This window comes from Amia ocellicauda, chromosome 2 (genome assembly GCF_036373705.1).
Source record: "Amia ocellicauda isolate fAmiCal2 chromosome 2, fAmiCal2.hap1, whole genome shotgun sequence".
Lineage (NCBI taxonomy): Eukaryota > Metazoa > Chordata > Actinopteri > Amiiformes > Amiidae > Amia > Amia ocellicauda.
This window is the reverse complement of record NC_089851.1, coordinates 2,797,011-2,821,389: the sequence shown is the minus strand read 5'-3', so window position 1 is coordinate 2,821,389 and position 24,379 is coordinate 2,797,011. Positions and strand designations below refer to the sequence as shown.

General features: G+C 47.7%; 1 protein-coding gene across 8 annotated transcripts in view; it reads left to right on the top strand.

Moving 5' to 3' along the window:
• LOC136762380 (SWI/SNF-related matrix-associated actin-dependent regulator of chromatin subfamily D member 3) overlaps positions 1-24,379 on the top strand; it is a 69,588-nt gene that overhangs the window by 5,798 nt on the left and 39,411 nt on the right. For 4 of the 8 annotated variants that reach the window (XM_066716237.1, XM_066716236.1, XM_066716234.1 and 1 more), the window contains exon 1: positions 21,104-21,387. The exons of 1 other annotated variant lie outside the window; for it this stretch is intronic. In XM_066716237.1, the coding sequence (XP_066572334.1) occupies positions 21,310-21,387 (78 nt within the window). In that variant the 5' untranslated portion in view covers positions 21,104-21,309. Of the gene's footprint in view, positions 1-21,102; positions 21,388-24,379 lie in introns of those variants that run through there. 3 more of the 8 variants (XM_066716233.1, XM_066716231.1, XM_066716238.1) reach the window with 2 other exon arrangements.

Genomic DNA, 24,379 nt, shown 5'->3' with positions numbered 1-24,379 from the left:
ACATCAGGGGTGAATTTGTTCTTTGCTGTTGTCTGTGTATTGTGTGCCTTTCGTTCTGACATCGCAGGGTGCTTTTTCCCAGGTGTACGTGCACATGCTGTGTTAAACAGGTGATTTTGTGTAGCCGGCCCCCATGCTGGTTGGCAGGACGCCTGGTCTCTGGGCTGTGTTCACTGAGCGTTTACCACCACGCTAAGATCACACCTGTTCTCATTGCTAATGAGAAAACAACACAACTGAATGGTGAAATGACACGTATCTCTCAGGATGTTAACTTAGGAGTGCTTGTAGGAAGCTGTGGGTGAGTGTGTGTGTGTGTGTGTGTGTGTGTGTGTGTGTGTGTTGGGTTTGGTATTCTGCTGAAGAGCAAGACAATGAAACAGTTTCAGGTGTCTTTTAGCAAGAATGAAAGCCAGCCACACAAGATTGTGTTTCTAAAGGTCTTTTTGCAGACCGGTGGGAGTGGATTATGGCCGTGACTGCTGACTGTGATGTTTGCTGATCAAGTGCTGAATTAAGCCTTTTTTTTCATCAGCAGAGTTTTTATGCCACAGCGTTTACAACCCAGAATAGAAAAGGGGTTTACGAACATTATACTATGATTTGTGCATCATGTGTCTCTGCTTTCCTAGTGAATAAAGACTTAACACCTGCTGAATTAGGGGCATGCTTTCCTCTTTCAAATGTGTGTGTGTGTGTGTGTGTGTGTGTAAGAGCAACACATTGTGGTGAAACTTTGTGCAGTAAGTATCCAAAGTATTAGGTCATTCAATTCGGTAGCCGCTGCTTTTGTATTTGGGATTCCTAGCAAGGAGAAGCTCACAATAGATTATTTCCTTATTTGGTGTGCTCAGGATTAACTGGCAACAAAAAAGAAAAAGTCCACGCTTTGTTAGTCAGGAAACATCCCACAGTGTAACCGGCAGTTCACTGGCACCTTCTGGGGGCCTGGATTTCGAGCCTGCCCACTGCACAGCCCAGGGAACACTGGGAAACTTGTCCGACTGCTGATAGAAATCTCTAGGATGATATCTTTCATTTTGAAGGATATGCCAGCGCCATGTAGAAGCCAGTGTCTCCTTGTTCGGGTCTCAGTTTCAGCTGCTGTGGATTTGGCATCTCCTTTATCTAGTTTTTCGACAGGGGGGCTCAAACTCAACCCTGGCCGTGGATAGCCCTACTCCAGGGAGTAAAATACATCTCCTTATATCACCAATTTCTAATGACGGGCGAGAAAAAACGTTTGCGTTACTGTTCAGTAAAGGAGGCCACTTGTTTATGAAGGGACTGCAGGGTTTTCAGATCTCTAAATGACTGATCTGGCCAAAACACCTGTTAACTGTGCAGAGTCTCAGCGTTTCCAAATAAAGTGCTGATTTTAGGGTGATTTTGGGGTGCTCAGGGACGAGGCCAGGCTCTCGCTAGCTGGAGTTGTAGTGGATCCTTCACCAACTGTGGAGACCAACAGAAGGTCTAACAAAGACAGGAAATCTGTCCTCTCTTTGACCACGAGAGTTAAGATTACGTTTTAAAAGGAAAACCTGTGTGTCCCTAAAGGCCTGTCTGTCTGTGGAATGCCAGTGAGTGTGTGAGTGTGTGAGTGTGTGAGTGAGTGAGTGAGTGAGTGAGTGTGTGAGTGTGTGAGTGAGTGAGTGAGTGAGTGAGTGAGTGAGTGAGTGAGTGAGTGTGTGTGTGTGTGTGTGTGTGTGTGTGTGTGTGTGTGTGTGTGTGTGTGTGTGTGTGTGTGTGTGTGTAATAGAAATGGCAGTGAAGTGGGAGTGTGACGCTGACTGCAGCTTCAACGCCCCCGCAGTGAAAGTCACACTCGGCAGCGCAGCACCGGACGCTCTTCTGTTTGAGAGGCCCGGGCAGGGGGAGCGGACAGACCTGCTCCCTCACTGCGCTCAGCTCCTTCATTCACTGCCTTCTCCTTCTTCCTCTCCTTCTTCCTCTCTCTCTGCATGCCATTCATTCTCCCTTTGCTGTTTCCTCTTGGTCGAATTTAAATGTTTCTCAATCAAGATAAACTTCTTCTTCAGTATTTATCTTGTCCAAAGGATCTCTTCTGGGAGAACTCTGCACTAAAGTCAATTGAAGGCTTTTCAAAGCCATTGTATCCGAGTGCAGAAAACTCTCCACAAATCTGAACACGGGTGTCAATTCCTGCCCACAGTTCACCGGCAGACCTAAAAGGGTTATTTTTGCTTCTGTGTGGTAATAATAATTTACATTTGACCCAAACGAATTCTGACAAGCATTCTTATACCGTTTACTTGAATTTTCGCCAAATGGTTTTGTTGTGTCTGTGACAAATTAGAATAGCATCATATCTTCTACACTTACACAAGGTATCTGAGTTCAGAGCAAAATCACCCTCTCCTTGTGCAATGCTTTTACATCCTGCCTGGACACATTCATGTGCAGGTATGGCAGGGGAGCACAATGCTTTGGAATCCTGTCTTCTCCTCTCTCCTGAGAATGACTTGCAGTAATAATTAGCATCAAGATTAGTTTGAGGTCACAGGTTTTCAAATGTATCACTTTTTCTTGAGCTCCTTCTGCTGCCGTTCACACGGGTTCACGCACCAGGATGTGAAGGAAGTATTCTGTGTATCAGTACTGCACCCTGCTCTGGGGAGAAGAGGACACACTCCCCGCGGCCCAACTGTGCATTTAGTCTGCTTGGGGCGATTTCCAGAGAAAGGCCACTGGTTTCGCAATGCCTGACGCCTTCATAGGTTTAGACTTTCACCGCGGCCCTGAAAGCTTCCTGGAAAATGTATCTGTTTAAGTGCTTGACGTCTTTGGTCTCGGCTGGAGGAGTGTTTGAAGGTATCAAAGCGCGTGGAATGGATCGCTGGACTCAATGAGCTCAGAAGGACCATATATGAGGGGGATGGTTGGGGTTTATGAGAAAAGTGAAAGATGTCGATTTCCTGGGCAGAAGAAGAGCCTGTTTCCTGCTGTTTCTCTGTGTTCAGCCTCGGATTTTACCTCCCTACACTCTCTCTCTCTCTCTCTCTCTCTCTGTGTCGCTTTGCAGTGCCGCCACCTGCCTCGGTATCGTGCGGTGACAGATCAATTGTCGAGGGCTAACGGGCAAAAGGCAGATGCTGTGTCTCGGTCCCTGGAGGGGTGTCTAGTGTGCCTCTTGAGGGGATAATGCAGAAAAGCCTCCTGGGGTTTGTGCAAAACCATTGACTATTCAACAGGATGTTTTGTTGCATTGGTGGATAGGCTGGAAGTATAGAGTATTATATTACAGTAGTACTATATTATGTAGATGGTGATATAGTTTTTGTTTTGTTTCTGTAAGAACGCAATTAGTTCTGCCTGTACATCAACGGTTCTGCCGGGTTTCCCCATCTCTGCGCATTAGCTGATTAAGACGCCAAACAGCCCCCGTCGCTGGGTCGAGTCAGCAAGTCGAAAAATGTCTGCCGTGTTTGTGTCACTGTGCCGACTGTGCTGGACGTGTCCACTTGGTCCCAACAGGCGCTTGGACAGCGTGATGAGCCAGAGCTGCACTCAGAGATACGAGCATCTTTCTGCATCTTTGAAACACCAATCAAGCTCCGCGTATTGATGAAATACACAGCCGCTGCACAGTGCATGAGCTCTGAGAGAAACCTGCAGTGAGACAATTCGTATTCGCTGTGTGGGTGTAGGGGTGGATAGGCATATATTCATTCATGTGGCAGCAGTATGGAGTAGCGCTCAGGGCTCTGGGCTGTAGAGGGTCCTTGCACTCGGACCGAGTCGCTTCCCCCAACACTTGCGACTGAGACACGTCTTTCTAGACCCATTGGGGGATTTTGTGGAAGTTGTTAGAAGATGAAGGAGCCTCAAAGGACGGCTGTAAGGATTGACTTTGACTCCTACACAACTCCCTGTAGAAGAACTGGGCCCTGCTCCCACAACAACACAAACAAACCTGTGAAATAATTATAATGAAGGTATTTTAAACAGACCTTTTTAAAGGAAAGTGGAAAATTCATTTTTTTGACCAGAATCTCTCGCATAGTTTATGTGTTCAGATTACTCCCCCCACCCCACACCCCCAACCACCACCACACACACCACATTAACACAGCCCCCTTACAAACAGCCCCAGCCCCTGGCAATATGAGTTTCCAGGAACGGGAAATGAAAATAACCAGTTGCCCTGGATACAGCAAACAGGAAATGCCTTCTAGGTTGTCTTTTGAAACATTCCTGCGTCTCTGGCTGCAGTCACTTTAACCCTCTGTGAGCTATAGAGCACCAACAATGGCTCCTTTCACTGGAATATCTGGAATATGCTGACAAGCCGGCCGAGGAGCTGAACGATAAGTCCTGTATCTCCTGAAGACATCATTCCTCTGTACTGGGTCTGTGACTTGGAGCACAGCATCCCTAGTCCCGTTTCCTTTGATGGTTAAGGAGCCCATGGTTTTGTGTGCTTTACATTTCCATGTGGACTCCTGTTACTGGCCTGGACTGTCTGATTGTAACTAAGGCAGCGGTGTGGCCCGTCCGAGAGAGCGGGAGACAAAACGGGTCGCCATATAAGACATATTTCCCTCCGTTTAATCAACTGGATTGCAGTGGCCTCCCCAGGCCCCGGGTTTCATGTGAAATTATGTTTCTGGACAGCCATGGTGGTGTCAACTGTATATTAATCTCATTGTATTTCGTAAGCGGTAAGTCTCATGTCAGATACAGTTTTGGACTGAAGTGCAGAGATTCTGTGGCTCATTAACCATGTTGTTCACAGAAGCACAACTGCTTCAGAGAAAGTCTTTCCCCGTCTGATTGATGTTGTTCAGTCTGGCTGATCCCGATACGATTGCTGTATTCGCTGGCTGTGCTGTGTCACTTTGTTCAACAAAACAGATTTTGTTTGTTTTTTTAGCATGTTTCAGTGCAGAAGAGAACAGCCGCATATTGCACCAGGTGAATACGGGCCTTACAAATAATCAATATCAGAGGCAAAGAATGTGAGTGCAGCCACACTGGGAGAGACATTATAATACAAGTGAACGTGACCGATATCAAGCCTCATCCTTGAAAGGGCTGGAAGGTAGATGCATTCACACGTGCTGGTCAGGGGCAGAGCAGGGTTCTTTTCCTTTTCAATTTTCCTTTGGCATGGCGTGACTTTGTTAGTTTAATACGCACACACACACGCACACGCACATATACAAGTGTTTACTGAGGCTGATTTGTGTGTCATTGTGGTCACCCCCTTCCACAGGGAGCCGTGTGGCAGAATATAATTCACCTCAGGAACTTGACTTTGTAATCACTCGCAAGCAGGCTGCGACTTCTTGTCAGCGAGTAAATAATGACAATAATGCTCCATTCTTCTGGCGCTCTGTGCAGGGCCTTTGTCAGTCTCCCTCACTGGTCCTCTGGTATCCTGTTTGCTTTCCCTCCCTTTCTGAGGAAGATCCTGCCTGACACCCCTTGCTCGCTGAATAGTGGTAGTTGTCCATTTCCCACCTTATTAAACAACGCAGCGTTTCACATTCCTGCGGAAGGTTTTGTTAGCAGCTATCTAAGTAAATAAAGGGCTGAGGGGCCCAGCGATAGGAGGGAACTCACGCTCTCCTCTCCCCGCCTCCTGCACTGTGGCTCCCTCTCACAGGCAAGAACGCAAGGCTCTGGTCAGGAGCTCCATGGGGGGGGGGGGCATTCGCAGAGGAGCCGTCAGCTCAAATATTGTCTAAACATACAAATGCAGTGGAAAATATTCACGTTTAAAATGTCTAGTCTGTGATTCATTCAGTCAGATTAAATACCGTTCATTCAACTAGATTGACCAATGAGATCTTTTAAGAGATTGTGGAGAGCCTGCTGTGTTATACAGGGGGGTGTACACTGTTGACTGACACGTCATTGATTTGGAGAATGGAGACTTTGACGTCAGTGAATAAAATAAAAGTTGAAACCATCGTGTAGCGAATGGGCTTGTTTTGAATTAAATTATGGGGGAAATCAAGTAAACAACAAAAAAAGAATAACAGGATAAGCACAAAAGGTCATTTAAAGTAATCTGTAATAATAACAGGGGAAAACATTTAGTTGTAATTGTGATATCCCTGAATGCAGCTCTTTGTGTTGTTTCATAAAGCAGACAGCAATAGAGTAGAGCGGACATATTGAAGCACATACAATCCACATGTGGCTAGAGCTGGATCTGACCCGTGGTCTCGTTAGGAGGAAGACTAGAGCAATCAAGTCTGTGAGCCATCAGGTGTCTTTTTTTCCTTCTGCTGCACCTCATAGTTATTTCAATCTTCCACCAGGGCTGTTCTGTCCCCAGAGTAGATTGTTTTATTGCTGTAGTATTTGCGCTGTCAGATTCAGCACTGACGTTCAGAAGGGCAGCGATTGGCTCGAGTGGAGTGTCAGCCGGTCAGACAGGAGCGAGGGAAGAGCGGGCGGCTTCACGACGCGGTAATTGAATGCTCTCAGAGTGACGACGGCTTGCAGCAGCCAGGACGGCTGCTATCAGTCATTAAAGTGTCACAGCACTGGCCTAATGAAGAGGAATTACTTTCCCAAAGTGTCACCCGTAGTGGTAAATCATTACGTAATAAGCCTGGGGCTGAAGGAGGATAGGAAGCCTTCAGAAGTTTTCCCTGGCAGTTAACGTGCAGCTCAGGCAGTGGAAGTGTGCAGTGCAGTCTGGGACATTTGATAGACAGGTGCTGTTGTGTCGGATGAGCTGCAGGTCCTAAAACATTGCCTGCAGGCTTCTACCCCACCCCCACCTCCTTGTCAGATCTTGATCGCTACGAGGAGGGGTCCTTGTCAGTAAATGTGTAAATGTCATGAGCCTGGGTACTTCCTTCAGTCTCCACGACCCCCCAGGTTCACTCTGCTCTGACAGACAACCTGGGGGAGGCTGACGCATAGGCGTGGGTGAGCTTTACAAAGACCTGCTTCTCCACCGTTGCGAAATGGTTTACTAGGAAAACCAGATTTAAGACTCTGCGCTCGCTTCAGGAGTTCCCGTCCTACATTTAATTTATGACTATCAGACTCATTAGGGTCTCAAACGGTCCCCGGCTCCTGTCCCTCGATCATCTCTTGTGGCTCTGCTCAGAATTACAGAGTGTTAGTGATGATTAGTGTATCTTCAGCGTATCATTGCTTCCCAGTGAGCGCATTCCTCCTCCTGGGATCGTGGTGTCAGGTTGGCTACCGGTTTTATCGTATTTGATGTTAAGCAGCCCTGAACGCCTCCTGCTCTTCTGCACATATACAGCAGCCCCCAGATTCATACCCCTTTTGAATACTAAAACAGCATGAGAATATTTTAGATGCAAATCATTCAAAAAGTAATAACTATTGATATTCTATGTGTCAATGTGTCAAAAATATTGCCAATGTTCAAATTGCCCTGGGCAACCAGTGCTTTGTGAATACTCTTTTGTCATGGTTAATAATAAAGGAGGCATTTTCTGTGGCTTTTTGGTAGCTCATCTTGTCAGATATATTTCACTCCTGCTCTAGCTTGTGCTTGTGCACTGTGGCTGTCTGCAGTCCATATCTTTCCATTGGATGTCTGGAGCTCCCCTATCCAATTTAGTTCTGGTGGATCACTGTGGTGCTGGAAAGTCCATTGGCAACCAAGCTTGAGCTTCTTGCTAGAGGCTGAAATATCCTGCTGTATCTTGGATGCCATCTTTCCCTCATTTCTGACAAGGAGCAGCGGATAACAAACAGACCCAAAGCAAAACAGTTTGTGGTGAATACAGTGGTCTTCTCTGCATTAGCGTCTTTTTTTTTGCACCGGGTAGAGCAGATGTTATCCGTTCAGATTTCAGTAAAGGACAACAACTTGAATTTCTTGAGGTCTAGAAAGTGTGTGAGTAACTGTGTGTCTCAGTGCTGCCCTCTGGGGCTTTACTGCTGAAACTGCCATGGAATATAATTATTTGTTGAGTCAAATGATTGGTTTGGTAAAATGTTTCGCCCTCATGACCAACCTTTTTTCCTTGGAAAATGTAACAAAAATGTCACTTCTCTTTAAAAAAAAAAATGAAATCTATACTTTGACCACAATGTTTGTAGAGAAAAAGTGCCTGAATCGAAACCTGGATTGATTTTGAGTTGACTAAGCGTAGAATTATGTTGTTCTTTTCAACAGCTACAGTGAGCATGTGTCTCCAGGAAACAATGCAAGGAAGTGACGGTTTAAAATCCTCATGAAACACTGAAGCCTGCCTGGTGCAATTCTTCCATTAAACGTTGTTCCCTGGGTTACAGCACACTTTACTGTGCATTAAGTGCTCGAGCTTTGCATGCATGGCCAGTAACTACCCATACTGCACCTCACCACCAGCCAGAGAAACAGACTCACAGAGCAGAAATAGTGCTGCCAAATCTCAAGCTGCTTCACAGAAAACAAACGCAAAGAAATAAGGTTGGCAGGGATTTATTCAGAATGAAAAGGGACCAGGTAGTGATTTGAAAGAGAGATTCAACAACAGAGAGAGCGGTAAATTAATTTCTGCTGGAATTGCGAGCTACGAGACCCAGATCGCTGGAGCCGGCAGCAGCTGCTGATTCGCTCGGCACTGAGTAACAAGCCACTGAATAATTAAAGACCAGCAGTAGCCGTGCCAAAACCCTGCTGATTAGGTAATGGATTGGAAGCTTTCCTTTACAGAGAGCTGCTGGGAAGATGGGGGTCTAATGCATCCCAAGACTGGGAGAATACAGAACAGGGCTGAACAGAATAATATAATTGCTAATCGGCAGACTCCGGTACGAGCGCCATACAGAGAGCTGGCATTTCCTCAGCCATGACTGTTATTGCGTGATGTGTTAATAAGTATTGTTAAATATGATTATGTAACTTCTGTTGTGTGTCCTAGTGTTGGACTGGGGAGTGTCCAATAACCCACAGGCTTAAATAATAAAAAAGCTATTAAAAGAAAAATTGACTTGCATCTTAGCATCATCTAGTGGGCTTATGTGGTATTGGTTTCAAATGTGGAATATATAGGCTACAGTAGGAATTATTATAAGCGATCGTCCAGTGAACATACCCACCAAGCCTAATTAAGTAGTTTTTACACCACTGCCCTTTAGTGTGCAAATTCAAGACCAGTAAGACCAGTAAGTAAGAAAATGTGGTACAGGGTGAGGGTTAAACTGGTTTTCGTTTCAATGGGTTTGTATACAGCGCTTTTAAATCCACCTCTTGACTTAATGCGATCATGAGAGTGTAATGAGATTGTAAGATTGCACAAAGCTGTGTGAGCTTGAAGGGTTTCTCGCCCGTATTGGAGAAACCCCGACTGATTGTATTGATCTTTTTGGATCATTTTAGGCACGGTCGGGAGTGTGGCAACATTTAATTGTGTCTCACAAACAAAGCGTGCGAATCAGACTTCTCTGTTCTGTGCTGTTCCACTTCCACTGCGCTCATCCAAAATTAAACAAACCTACTATATCAAGAAGGATATCGCTGCTCTAGAGGCAGTTCAGAGGAGAGCAACCAGACTTATTCCAGGTCTGAAGGGAAAGTCCTACTGAGAGACTGAGGAACTGAACCTTTTCACCCTGGAACAGAGGGGACTACGTGGGGACTTGATCCAAGTCTTCAAACTCATGAAAGACATCGACCACATCAAACCAGAGGAGCTTTTCCAGATCAGCAGGGACACACGCACCCGGGGACACAAATGGAAATTGGGCTTCAAGGCATTCAAGACAGAAAACAGGAGACACTTCTTCACACAGAGAGGCGTCACAATCTGAACAAACTCCCCAGCGATGTGGCTGAAGAGACAATCTGGGAACATTCAAAAACAGACTGGATAGGATCCTTGGATCACTTAGTTATTAATGGACACCAAACGAGCATGAAGGGGTGAATGGCTCCTCTCGATTAGACACTCTTTGATGTTCTTATGTTCGTATGTACTAAACGTCACGTGTGCAGCGTTGAGGTATTCAGATGATGCACAGGAATAGTGATGGTAACTCTGTCCCTGTACATCTCTGCTTCTGATGTACATGCACGTAAAATCACACACTATCATGGACACTAATGTACCGTCTTTATTGCAGTTTAAATGGGAATGCTTTCGAGCTCTCCTGGTTCCCCACTGTGCTCTTCTGTGTTTGTGCATCTTGTCTTCTTCCTGTAGCATTGTTTCCGCGGTGCAGTGGAAGGTGAAAGATGGATTATCTCAAACGGATGCTTCTCCTTCAAGTGAATGATTTGAATCCTGGCTTTCGGAGTGACGGCTCTGAAAGGGTGATTTCACGGCAGTGATTCTGAAATTAGATGAAAATGATTCAGGATTTTTTTTAACTTCTTAGTTTCTATGGGGTTTTGGTCCACGGTCTTCCCATTTGATAAACTAAGGAAGAGGTGAATCAGTTACACGTGTGTTTGCATGTGTGTGTATTTTAGTTTGTATGCATGACATTATTGTAGCCCAGTCAGCAATATAAACCTTACATTTAGGTCTGTGTGAAGCAGTTAGCATGTACGTCTCTGTCCTAAAGGTTGTTTATCATGACCAATAGAGTGAAGATGATGGTCTTTTAGTGATTCTTTTGCAGCAAATATAACACTTAATTTGGTAATGTATGTTTCTGCCTTGTCTCTCACGGAAAACGACAGACTTTGATCGTGGTACAGTCTTCAATGAGCCAAAGCAAGAGGCATCTACCAGGCCACCATCTCATGCCATATTTTCCATGCTTCCCATCGGTCTGGGATTTCCTTGACCTGTCGTTCATCCCGGTGACGGCAAGCAAACTGTAGTTATTACACGCTGATCCATAACAGAAATAAATCCCCACCCAGACAGATCCTGTCAACAGCGTCCTGCCCACTCCCTGGCTCAGACACCGTGACTGGGCTGCGGCCCGGCAGAGGCTCGCACCGAGGGGATCATCCGGAGCAAGCTCACATGGTTGTCTACGATGATTATACGGGCAGGGGGACATCCATGTTACCTGCATAATCTATCTCAGACAGCATTAGACCAACTGTTTATCAGTCAGAACAGGCCGATTAAAAACAAATGACTTGCTTATATGAAAGAGCCGGGTCTCTGTAGCCGGGTGGCTTTTCCAGACACACAAAGCCCTTTTTGAAAAACAACAACACATCTGCAACACAAGGAAATTACAACATGTAGACATGAACTTAACCTCGAACCAAACAATGACGCAGGGCGGACGTTTCGTGTCTGACGGATCTTCCTGTCAGTCGGGGTGCGTTCTCTCAGCAGCACTGGAGGGGAAGCCAAAGGTGTTCTTAGTCTCCAATTGTCGTCCCAGCCAGCAGCACGGACTGTAGGAGGCTCTGACATTTCAGACTATCGCCTTAGATTCTGCAAAGAGTTTGGCTCTCGGGGAGGAATGTAGATTGTGTTTGTCCCCCGTCCCCTCTAACCTGTAACTTACAGACCGAAAAAACATGCATACAAATAAATAAAACTAACTTACTCCCACCACCACTTGTCTCTACGCCACCAACTCGTAACGCTCTCTCCTTCAGACCAAGCCTGAATCACGGTCAGAAAGTGACCTTCCTCCACACGCAGACCCGAACCAGCTGGTCCGAGTGGGTTGTGTGGCGCGGTCACCTTCCAGAGAGCTCGCTCTGGGCCCCTGTGCCATGCTCCCAGGATGCAAGTCGAGGTCCAGGCTCCTCTCCCGCCCCCAACCGCACAGGCTCGAGAGTCGCCGGCGAGCCGATCGCGGCTGACTTTGACCGCTCGCCCCTTTGAACCCCTGTGCAGTTTTTCCCCCCTCTGTTCTCATGCTGAGTGGGACATTACCATTTGGTGCAGTTGGTGTTCAAGAGAGGGGGGGCCTGAGAAGGGGGTTTGTGACTGGCAGCACGCTTGGCCCCCTCACACTCGACTGTCGGTAGGTTTTTGTAGGGATGTTGTTCAATTGCGGGGAATGGGTTGTTTTTCTTTGGTGTTTGATTGTTTTATGACTGATTGGATTACAATACTCTGGGTTTATAATTGTGGGTGGCGCTGGGATCCTCAGCAAAGTGCTTTTCGGTCCTTATTAACACGACTTTCTGTCTTTAAGTTCCCCCAAGTAATTTAAAACACAAGAAGTCACGTTCTGTTGCACAGTGTGTAAGACTGGGCTGTGTGTGAGTTGTGTGTAAGAGAGACACACTGGAGACCCGTAGCGAATGACGCACTGTAGTGCTTGCGGCGGTGTAGTGAAAACTGAAATCGCAATCTGGCTTTTTTTGGTTTGTTTTATTCAAAAGCAAAACAAATCCAAAAATGTCACAATCCAGCCGCTGTGATTCTGACTGTAAGTGCTAATGATGATGATGGGAGCCTCGCACTTTCAAAGCCCGCTAGGAGGAATGAGCGCCTGTGACAAATGTGTTCTACATTTTCAGTATTTTAAGTGTTTCTTTGGAACAGATTAAGACGGGGAGTTCGGGAGGGGTGAGGCCTGGAGAAACATGCCTGCATGACAGAAGGCCGTATACCTGTCAAGAAGTCTGTCATGATGGCAGTGATTAGGAATGAGTGGCGGAACAAAAGTGTGCCCCTGGGACCTCTTATCACCACCGCGTGGGTGTGCAGCAGCACGGACATGGCTGCCAATCCCTTTCCCTCTTATCTCTCTCTCTCTCTCCCTCTCTCCCTCAGAGTGCTTCGGCACGGGGGGATCTCACTGGAGATCAGGCTAATTCTGAACTCTGGGCACCTGAGCTGTGAAAGGTCATTAACTTCCTGAGCTAGCCTGGTGCCAAACCGAAATACACAGACTGACAGCGGGGATAACGGGCTCAGAAACCCTGCCAATGCGTTCGGGCCCTGGGCAGGGAGTTGCTGTCTCACCAGCATTTGGGTTTCTGTCCTGTAAAGTTATTGAGGACACAAAGACAAGCATCTCCAATACAATCCCAGTGTTGTCTTATGAGGAACAGCAGGTTTAGCTGTAGTGTTGGTGTACAGGTTCGGCTCTGAACGCCTGAGCTGCACAGCCCTAAATGGCCCTTGACCCATTGCGGCCAAATGCTGCGTCCTGCGTGTGGGAGATGTTTCACTCCCTGGGGCTCCCTGAAGAGGGCTGGTCATCATACTGTGGCTCTGTGGTCCGGTTCATGAGACTGGCGACTTTGCCAAGCTTCCCTGTCTCTAAACGTCCAGATTAGATCAGGGCTGTCAAAGTCGGCTTTTGGGTGCCCTCCGTGGGTCTCGTTTTGTTTGTTTTGTTCTCAGTTTCCTGGCCTTGTGTAATTATTTCCTCCGTTGGGCTACGTTATGATTTGTTCTACAATATAATTTGTGTGCACACAGCTTAAGTGTACTTGGCGACTCACAGAACTCCTTCGAGAGAAGTATTAAATTAATCCACTTAACCATGTAATAAGTCCAATTAAGTAGCCTAACACCAGAGCCGGGCAGGAAAGAAACCCAGTACTGCATCTTGTCCCGCGCTGTCTGCCCTGACGTGTGAACGGCAGTCCGTGCCAGGGGCCTGTCAGCCGGTGAGCGCTGCAGACCGAGAGCCCACACTGCCTGCATGTGCAGCCGCTGACAGCCTATAATATCAAGATGTAAAGCTGTCTCCCTTCGCAGACTCAGATGTCACAGAAGAGAAGGATTTCTTTTTTCTTCTTTGATGTGGAGAAACCCCGACCCCGAGGAAAAGGTTGCGTCACTGTCAGCCGGGTAGGACATTATTTGCATGTGTGGCTGCAGGCAGTTACTGATGCTTTATTTCCCCCAGACCTGTTCAAGACCTGTGTCTCCTATCGGCTTTTGCGCTTGGCTTAAGTCAGAGAAGAGGAAACGTCAGTGTTCTAGAGAGATTGACCGAGTGACCTCATTTCGCAGTCTGGTGAGCGGGCAATATAAATGTAACAGTAAGGATTCCCCAGATGCTGGCTTTTTTTCAGTGTTGTTGTACACAGAGGGGTTATTGGCCACCGCGTAAACATCCAGCGCAGACACATGCATCGTGTCGTCTACAGACGTGAGAAGCCAATGAACGCGACTGACTGCATGGGTCTGACTGCAAACCTGTCCCGTGTCCAGAATCATGAATGAGCTGAACGTTATCAAAGTGGCCGGACTGGCGCAGTGCGGGGCCGTGGACACAGACGCGTACAGAAATAAATATATAATAAGCCCCGGTAATGTGGCTGCAATCTTTTCCGCATGCAAAATGTATGAGATTTAGAAGAAAGTGGGGCAGAAACACAGCGGAGAGACGAGACGGAGGAGGACAGCGACTGCCTGACTGTACAACCAAGCCGAGCACTGAGTGCAGCACGACCGGGTTTCAGGACGCCACAAGTGCTGCGTTTCAAGATCTTGAGGAGAAAGGCACTCTTCCTTTCTTTCTTCCTCACTTAACCCCACCCCCCACTGCTTTTCAGTACATTTCTTCCTCTCCCTGTCTCGGCCTCTCATCCCTAGTCATGACATCCTTAGGAGACAATCGCTCCTGCCTGAGATGCCACAGAGCCCTCGGCCCGCGCAGTACCGCCCATTGTTCTGACAGCATGGACTCGTGTGTGAGCTTGTTTTTGATTTAATAATTTCACTTAATACCTTAATGTTTCTTAATATCAGGGGACAGAAGCCTGAACAATGGAGTGAACAGGAGCAAACTAGTCAGATGTTTATCTACAAATTGCCTGAATTATCCCAAAAAACAAATGCCATTGTATTTTTTTTTTTGTATTTTTCACGGTGTAAACATTGCAGTTCCATTTACAGAAAAATGTGGCCTTCCTGCACAATTGATGTCACCCTTATTCATCGAACAGAGACCATTAATGTGATGTGCCCTAAACCCAGAAGCCGGGGGGGGGGGGGGGGGTCTTATTCTGGCTTATTCTGGCTGCAGTGTCATTCAAGACTCAGATATCTCCACTGACAAGAGAGAGCGTTCCTGAGCAAACCCAGAGCTCAGAGGGTGGGATGATGGGTCACACCTCCTCCGAGTCACGTGACGCGTTGCAGCTGTGAGGAAGCGCTGTGTGTGGCCAGCCGAGCCCGCGTGTGACGGGAGAGATGCCTCTGTCTGGGAGAGGTCAGAGATGGACTCACACCGGCACAAAGACAAGGCAAGGTGATGGATTCCAGACCTTTCTGTGTAGGGTAAACAACATTATCTAAATATCTCCTGCAGAAGAGATCAATGCGATGCAGTATCTTCACTGAGGTGTTGTGTGTTGAGCTGAGGGGAGGGCGGAGCGGAGCGTTGTTTGGACGAGGGTGGCGGGGGTTCAGTCAGGAGCACATGTCGAAACAGAAGCTCGGTGCGGAATTCCTCTGGTATGAAGTGAGAGGGTCTCGGCCCCCCCCGGCCTGTAAAAGGGCAAAAGCCGTGTAATGAGAAAGTGAAAAGGAAAGTGGGACTTAGAGATCCTGCACCAATTCTAGCACTGTAGCACTGTGGAGTAGTGGTTATGGCTCTGGACTCATGACTGGAAGGTTGTGGGCCCAAATCCTGGGTGGGGCAGTGCTGTTGTATCCTTGAGCAGGTACTTCACTTAGATTGCTCCAGTAAACTGCCTAGCTGTATAAATGGGTACAAATGTAAGTCGCCCTGGATAAGAGCGTCAGCTAAATGACAAAAAATAATAATAAAAATAATAAAAATTCTCTGTCTGGCGTCACAACAAGGAAGGGGTTGGCTGGGCTGCAGTCCTTGAAGGGAGTCGGGGGTCAACAGGAAGTAGACACAGGAGTGCTTTCACAGCATCAGGACAGAGACATGAACAGCTGTTTTTTGTAGCGATCTGATCTGTTCTTTCGTTTTTTCAAAAATGTGCATTATTGTGTGGAAGATTTTGTGAACCAGAGCTGCTGTCGGCGTCCCGGCTATTTCTGCCATCTGGAGGCTGCAGATTGGTACTGCTGACCCAGACCCCCAGTACCAGGGTGTCTGTATGTTCATTCCCACCAGCAGGGGGCGCCATTGACCCATCAGGCCACGTCTCTCTGTATTGTGTCTCAATTACAAATTGTATCCTGTTTGACAATTACTAATTGACTGTATTGAAAATACCTTTTAAAAGTATTGCTATGTATTTGCTAATACTTCAATTATGTGTTTTCACTAGTATTTGATATTCTCCATTGTCAGTAATTTGTATTTGAATCAATATTTGAAAATATAACCTTATTGGGACATCACAACAAACAAAAAATTTAGCACAACAGTAACACAACATAAGAAGATTAAAGACACAATGTGAGATTCCTAACACAGTCCCGACAAGGAGAGCGAGAGAAAAATATTCTGTCTGTCCCCAAAGTCACTCTAATTAAGACGAGGGGAGGAGACGAGACAAGGAAAGACAAATGGGTTTGTTATTTAAAGTTGAGCCGCTGTGTGTACTGCTGGAAAAATATCTACCTACCACACACAACACTCATAGCCAGTGCCAATCATGATATTGTGAGCAGATTAACTACAAGATAGATGTGGCCAAAACACAACAGAGAAGATAGAGACTCTGCATCTCAACATTTACTTTCAATGGGCGTCTCGATGTGTCAGTAATCCATCCAACAAACCTTCTTTGTTGTTGTGCTGAGTTTGCTGTGATGAGGTTGTGTTTTCAGTGCAACCCATACATTGAAATACAAATTGTTGAAAGCACAGAATATCAAATACTTGTGGAAATACATATTTGAAGTATTTGCAAATGCCAATACTAAAAAAAACAAAAACAAATTGTGGAACAGGATACAATTGATAATTTTGAAAATAAGATTTTGGAAGAGTATTTGAAATAATTGGAAATTTGGCCCAGGTTTTTCTCTCTTCATGTTATTCCAGGCACACATCTCTCCATGCTCCTTTGTGTCGTCTGCAGATTTGTATGATTTTCACATTAAGTGACCAGGTTTCACAGCCATAGGTGAGCTCCGGTCATGTGCATTTATCTCTTCCGGAAAGTGGGTAATTTCCTTTCAGCAGCTGTTTCTTCCAAACACACTCCAACCCGTTTTCAGTCTTCTTTCGATTTCTTCGCTAATAACTCCATCTGTGCTGATTTGTTGTCCAGCGTAGACATAACTTTTGACTTCTTCAAGTATCCGTTGATTGCATACACACACACACACACACACACACACACACACGAGGACGAGAGAGGGACAGACGGACAGGGAGATGTCTCTGTGTAGTTGTGAGAGTTTGAATGTGTGGAGTTGGTGAGTGTTCGTCGCAGGGACAGAGGAAGCCCAGCAGCACAGTTTTCCCACAGGGTCAATCGCAGCCCTGACTCTCGCAGGAACCTGGCTGTTCCCATTGTGAGAAAACAGCTAGAGAACAACAAGACGTTTTCACAGGCATTCCTGGTGTGGGTCTCAACTCTGAGTCCACGGGGGGGCTGTGCTCACGATCCAGTGTGTGTGTGTGTGTGTGTGTCTGTTTGTCTGTGTGTGTGTCTGTGTCTGTTTGTCTGTATGTGTGTGTGTGTGTCTGTGTGTGTGTGTCTGTTTGTCTGTGTGTGTGTGTGTGTGTCTGTCTGTTTGTCTGTGTGTGTGTGTGTGTGTGTCTGTCTGTTTGTCTGTGTGTGTGTCTGTCTGTTTGTCTGTGTGTGTGTGTGTGTGTGTGTCTGTCTGTTTGTGTGTGTGTGTGTGTGTCTGTCTGTTTGTCTGTGTGTGTGTCTGTGTCTGTTTGTCTGTATGTGTCTGTGTGTCTGTGTTTGTGTGTGTGTGTGTATGTGTGTGTGTCTGTGTGTGTGTGTGTGTCTGTGTGTCTGTGTCTGTTTGTGTGTGTGTGTGTATGTGTGTGTGTCTGTGTGTGTATGTGTGTGTGTCTGTTTGTCTGTGTGTGTGTCTGTTTGTGTGTGTGTGTGTATGTGTGTGTGTATGTGTGTGTGTGTGTCTGTTTGTCTGTGTGTGTGTGTGTGTGTGTGTCTGTCTGTTTGTCTGTGTGTGTGTCTGTGTCTGTTTGTCTGTGTGTGTATGTGTGTGTGTGTGTCTGTTTGTCTGTGTGTGTGTGTGTGTGTGTGTGTCTGTCTGTTTGTCTGTGTGTGTGTGTGTGTGTGTGTGTGTGTGTGTGTGTCTGTCTGTTTGTTTGTCTGTGTGTGTGTCTGTGTCTGTTTGTCTGTGTGTGTATGTGTGTGTGTGTCTGTTTGTCTGTGTGTGTGTGTGTGTGTGTGTCTGTCTGTTTGTCTGTGTGTCTGTGTCTGTTTGTCTGTGTGTGTGTGTGTGTGTGTGTCTGTCTGTTTGTCTGTGTGTCTGTGTCTGTTTGTCTGTGTGTGTGTGTGTGTGTGTGTGTGTGTGTGTGTGTGTGTGTGTGTCTGTGTGTGTGTGTGTGTGTGTGTGTGTGTGTGTGTGTGTGTGTGTGTGAATAAAGTAACCTTTTCGGAATTGGATTTTTTGTTTTTTCTGGAAATTTTCCATGTCGTAATTATCCCATGACAGATATCTTGAAACTTTCCCAGATTGGACGCTTGGCAGGGAAACAGTGCGCGGCTGCTGCAGCGCACCCCCGAGCGCAGCGGCCTGTCAGCGCACACTGCCCTGCACTCCTGTTTCAGATCTGGCCCCCGTCTCAGACTCAATACCGCTGCGCGTGTCTGTCAAGGTTCAAGATCACTTGCTGCTGTTTCACGAGACACCGGTGCAGCAGCCGCCCTTGCTGCTGTCGTTCCCAGGGCTGCCCACGTCCACGGCTGGAGTCGCATCGGGCTTCTGTTTGTGTTCTGTCCCTCAGAGGCACCCCACCCCCCCTCGGGTAAGCATGGCACATAGACAGAGAGTAGGACCCACTGCCTCTTCTGCTTCGTACACAAAACGGGTCCTATATGGAGGCCAATTCCGTGTCGGTGCCTCTTGTTCCAGTCCTTGATCAGAACGCCAGCGCTGGTTCTGTGAGACCAGCCCCAGCTGTGCATAAGGAGTTGAGCCAGGCCTACTGGTGCTGAGGATGAACTCGGCAGCAGACGCAAGTGAGGACAACAACAGGAGGAGATGCTGCAGTGCTGGAGAGAACGGAGACGTGGTTTTCGTCTTGTTTGTTTGTTTTTTCTGTGATACACAGAGGAATACACAGTAGAGCCTATTGCAGCTGGGAGTATTCAGTGCCTCGGTCAGCCTACGGGGCGGGCTGTGACCTTGGGGGTCCTGCTTTGATTCGTTATGGGTGTAAAGTCACCCTACACACTCTGAGCTTTGTGGTGCTCTGGCCATAATGGATGTGAGATCCAGCGGGGGTGCAGTGAGACTGACAACGTCCTGCCGGGGAACTGCGGGATCCCAAGACAACTGTCTTCATTAAGTCTTTTAGGGACGAGACAGTCCACAGTCCACAACTCAGCTGAGGATCCTCAGGAAGACATCCAAGGAAGTAAATGTGAGGGGGGGGGGCATTACAAATAAATAAACTGTGGGAAGTGCAGCACAGCACCCCCCCCCCCAAACCCGTCACCAGCTCAGGCCTTCCACTGTGTGCTGTGGCCACATGTGTAGGTATCTGTCCATCAGCTGTAGATCAGGGTCTGTGGTGATGTTCCTGACCAGGCTGTTCCTCATAGTTAGGAGAACACTGTCCCCCAGAGATGCATGAGAACAAGAGACAGATTCACCCTCATTGTAGTGATCTAAGAATCGCATCCAGGCTGCTCTTGAATGAGCTCAAGCAGTGGCCTGGCTTCAGCAGGATGGCTTCCTGTCCGTGGGTGAAGCCGGGCCGCTCACAGACTCGTAGGGTCCAAGAAATATCTCTCTTCATATTATGGATATATCTCTTCACAATTAATTCATCCACAGGAACGCTTCTTTTTTTTCCAGTTTCTTGCATAAGAATCTACCAAAAAAGTAAAACTGAAGAAGGCCAGTGATCTGAAGGCTCATCCACATCTCCAGGCTAATGTACTGCTCTCCACACACCACACCTGCTTTGAAAGATTGTAGGGAATCCCTCTATGTGTACTATAGATCTGCCGATAAGTCGATTTTTTAGGTTTCAGAGCGACACCGATATCCGCGATGCTTGTTTGTTGCGGTCAGTGAAAACACGCCCGTTACGCGTTGGATGATTGCAAAGAGTCTCGAATTACTGTGTGAGCCTGGAAAGACATTCCTTGTCCTCCTGGTATTAAACAGAGAAATTACTTGTGTAAATAAACACGTCTTCAGTGTGAGCGCCCCGGCAGCGCGGCGGCTCCCCGTGTAACCCAAACCCTTCAGTCATTAGGGTTAGTTCTAGTTTCAGGGAGGGAAAAGAAAAGTGTACAGATTTCCTTCAGCTTTGATGTGGCGAGGTAACGTTTTCTTTGTTTGTTTTTTGGAGTGTGTTTTGTCTAGTTTTCCCTTCTTTAGTTTATTTTAGGAACGTGTTTGGTGTTGACGCTCAGACTGCTTCACAGCAGCTCCCACCGGACCTCCGGAGAGGAACGGCACAGAGACCGCATTCATTAGACGTATTGTTATCGTAAAGGCAGCATCATGTGAAACCGCTCTCGGAGTGTGAGGAACTGAATTCTGTCACGTGTGGGTCATGTGATGAGAAATGCTTCCACAGTCCCAGGGCTCAGTAACTGTCAAGTGTTCGAAGGTGTCTGAAGGTGTGAAATTATTCATTTCCCGACTAGTTTTTCTCAGTGAATGAGTGTTTTTAGTGTATGTATGCAGACAAGGCAAGTTGCCAGACGTTTGGATGATATTCCATGCTTTCAGCTCTGGGTGATTTGACAAGGCTCTGAGCTCTAAGAGCATTTAATCAACGAGAGAGAGAGAAAAGAAAAATGACAAAATGGAAGTGGCGAAAAAGTAACAGTGGCCCCTTTAAACGCACCGGGCTCCTTTTTGAGAATGAAACCTCTCTCTCTCTCTCTCTCTCTCTCTCGCTGGTCAAGTTGAAGCCCCGAGCACCGAAAGAGGGGAATGGATAACTATAAAGCAAACTTCCCCAGCCAGTGCATAAACAGCAGAGCGCAGCAGCCAGTCACGCAGCGCGCCCTTATCAACCAATGGAATGCAACAGCTGCGTGGGGGGCCCTGAGGGTGGGCCTGCCAGAACCCCCCTGCCAGACCCCCGCCCTCCCTCCACGGGCTTCTGAGGCAGCGCAACTCCAAAGTGTGAGAGCCAGAGCGAGGGACTTGGCTGGGCTACACGCTTAAAACACAGGGACTGGGAGAGAGAGAGAGAGAGAGAGAGAGAGAGAGAGAGAGAGAGAGAGAGAGGGGGGACGGAGAGAGGCAGGAGGGTAAAGGGAATAAAAGTGGAGTGGTTGGAGTATTGGAAGGAGGAGTGGGGAGCTGAGTTGGGAAGGAGAGAAAGAAAGAAAGAAAACAAAAGAAAGGAGGAAAAGAAGAGGGCTACCAAATGGCTACAGAGGAGACGGCTGGGGGAGCCCGCAAAGCTACCAAGAGCAAACTGTTTGAGTTCCTGGTGCACGGGGTGGTGAGTTTGGGGCCGGCAGAGCTGGGGGGGACTGTGTGTGTGTGAGAGAGAGCGTGTGTGTGTGTGTGTGTGCGTGAAAGAGCCTGGCAGTCTGCGAGCGTCGGAGAGCTGGGAAAGCCATGTGAAGGTTATTTCCAGCGCGGAGTCGCTTACCGTTTCTTTTTAAAGAAGAGAGGAGAGGGGAGGGAGGGAGGGAGGGAGGGAGGGAGCTGCGGGGAAAGAGGGGAGGTGGGCTTTGTAGTCATTAAAGCCTACAAGAAAATAAGAGGCTCCTCGCGTGCTTCCAGAGCGGAGCGCGGGCATCGACGGCCTCCGCAGCTCACAGGAGCCGAGAGAGCCGGCGCACCGTCCACCTGGACCCCCCCTGCGGGCTGACCGCACAACAGCAGCTGGACGGCCCGGTCGGGTCCATGCCTGGCTCAGAATGGGAGATGGGGGGGGGGGGGTGTGGGATTAACACGCTGAAAGGATCAATTGAATGCAAAAAGTGTACAAAAGCACTGTGTGAGAGCGTGTGTGTGTGTGAGAGTGTTAGTGTGTGTCTGTGAGAGAGAGAGAGTGTGTGAGTGTTAGTGTGTGTCTGTGAGAGAGAGAGTGTGTGTGAGAGAGAGTGAGAGTGTGTGAGAGAGAGTGTGTGAAAGTGTGTGTGAGAGAGAGAGAGAGAGAGAGAGAGAGAGTGTGTGTGTTAAGAGTAGAGAAGTTGAGGAACAGCATGGCGAGTGTAGGAATGCAAGGACAACTGCACTGAAGATCTGCTGTGTGTGTTTGTTTTGCTTGTGTTGTGTACAGTTGCGTTTTCCTTTTTCTTTTCAAGGAGTGAACTGATTGTGTGGACGACAGCTGGCACACACTTTATATGGGGAATGAGTGTGCGGTTCGTCTGATTGTAAAAGACACATCGAAGCACCATTATGAACCAGTGCGTTGTTGTGAGGTTTGTGGAGACAGAGTGTACTGGTGATCGGATTAAACTCATTGCTCCTCTGTATTCAGGGTCGGCTCACCCTCAAATCTCTACGATGGAGGCCGCCTTCCCTCCTCCATTGATTCTTTTATTTTTAACAAACCAAGCCAGGAAAAAGTGGGTGCATGTGCCGTCTCTCGCCTTTGCCCGTGCTTTTATGCCTTATGTGTCATAGTATGGTTTCTCCTTACAATATTATTTGGGTTGGCAACTGCTTCACCAAAAATAGCTTTAGAAAATTGAAAATCCGCCGCACACAAGGGCTACACGTGTTGGAGGTTGGTTTCTATGCACTCCTCAGCTTTGTGTGACACCGAAGTGTCAGCTGTTCCCTGCCCGAGCATCAGTTTTAGGAATCTTGTGCCGAAGCCTATTTTATTTTATTTTTTTCCTGCTGGCATATTGTGCCCACGTGACACATGATATTGTAAAGCGCAGACCACGGCCGAGAGTTGTACAGAGCCGTGTGAAACAGAATATGCATCGCGCAGGGAGTCAAATTACCGACTGAGCACCGATGATGCGATGATTCCCGAAGGCTGGCTTTCAAACGGCCAGGTTTGGGTTTAATGGGCACGGGTTCCCTTCAGTGCCTGCAGGGAGAGGACGTGTCTACAGAGGGGACAGCCAGGTGTAATACAGAGCAGAATTAGATGAGCAGACAATGTGGCACAGCAGAGACAGCAGAACGCCTAGCTGAAATGGGAGCCTGCTCAAACACATGCACATCTGTCAGTTTGACCCTGTGCGTGGGGCACTTTCTGGTGCAGGGTGTCGAGGACAGACAGTGTAACTCTTTGAGGAGGGTCTTTATTTTAAAATGGCTTATCCTGTTATCAAGGGCATTAACAAATTCTCACCCGTTGCTGTAAATTGGTGTCTGGGAGCTGATCAATTGGCCAGCTCCTTTGGCAGATCTTGAGCAATGTTTGGGGTGATTTATGTATGTATTTATGTATTTTGTTCGCAGTCGCCTGTGTGTGGCTCATTGCATCTGGGCGATGTGATAATTGTGAAAGAGCTATCAAGTCTGTTCCCCGGAGGCCCGGGTTCGTCGTTGCTTTTCCCTCTAAATTCTCAGACGGTGAAGTTGTGCCCTTTCGTGATTGGTTATGGCTTGCGTTTCCTTTTGTTGCAATCTTTGACACGTTGGAGGATGACCAGATCCTAAAACGGCTGCAGGCTGAAGAAGAAGGGAGTCCTATCGCTCTCAGTATTGACCAGGCCAGACGCTGAGCCACGAAGCTCAGAGACAGACGGTTGAGATTTCCTCAGCTCCCTCTGCACAGTAGCAAAAGCAGACTCTTTCATGTGGTTAATTAAACTCTATTTCATTCTTTCACCTGTAATATTTGTAGATGCGAGGAACGGGAGGCTAGCTGGGGGTCTGGACCCACTTTGCCAGCAGCGTGTGGAAGTTTGTAATCATGACCGGTCCCTGACCAATCAGCTGTAAGCGTGCCTGTGCCTGTGTGGGGCATGACCTTGACATGGTCATTGTGGTCTCCTGCGAGGAGACGAGAGGGGGCAAGGGGCAACGTTGATGGTATCAGAGCATCACTTCTTCTTTAATGGGACCTGACCTTGGTTGGCCTTCATTTCCAGACACACTCTCCTGCAAATGGGGAAAGATCAGGGCGACGGGCCGGGACGTGCAGTGCGTCCACATGCTCAGAGTCTCGGCTCAGCAGCTCGTGGCCGGCGATTGGAGCAGGGCCGTGCACCCTGGGGTCTGCTCTACTTTCGCCAGGGTCGAAAGCCCCGAGAACGGCAGGTCGCCTCTCTGACTGCAGCCAGACTCGCTGCGCCCGTCGGCGGGGGGTTGTGAACAGGGTCACCGTGCCGTTAGCATCTCAGCTGGTGCGTGCCCCTTGCTTCGCAGTGACTTCTGGTTGTTGTTTTAATGTGTTCTACTACCCCATGCAGAACACACACATATTTGAGACACAGGGTGGATTTGTCACAGGCACAAACTGGCCCCTTTTTTAAATATATGGGGTGTGTAATCTGTATATATTTATTTGATAG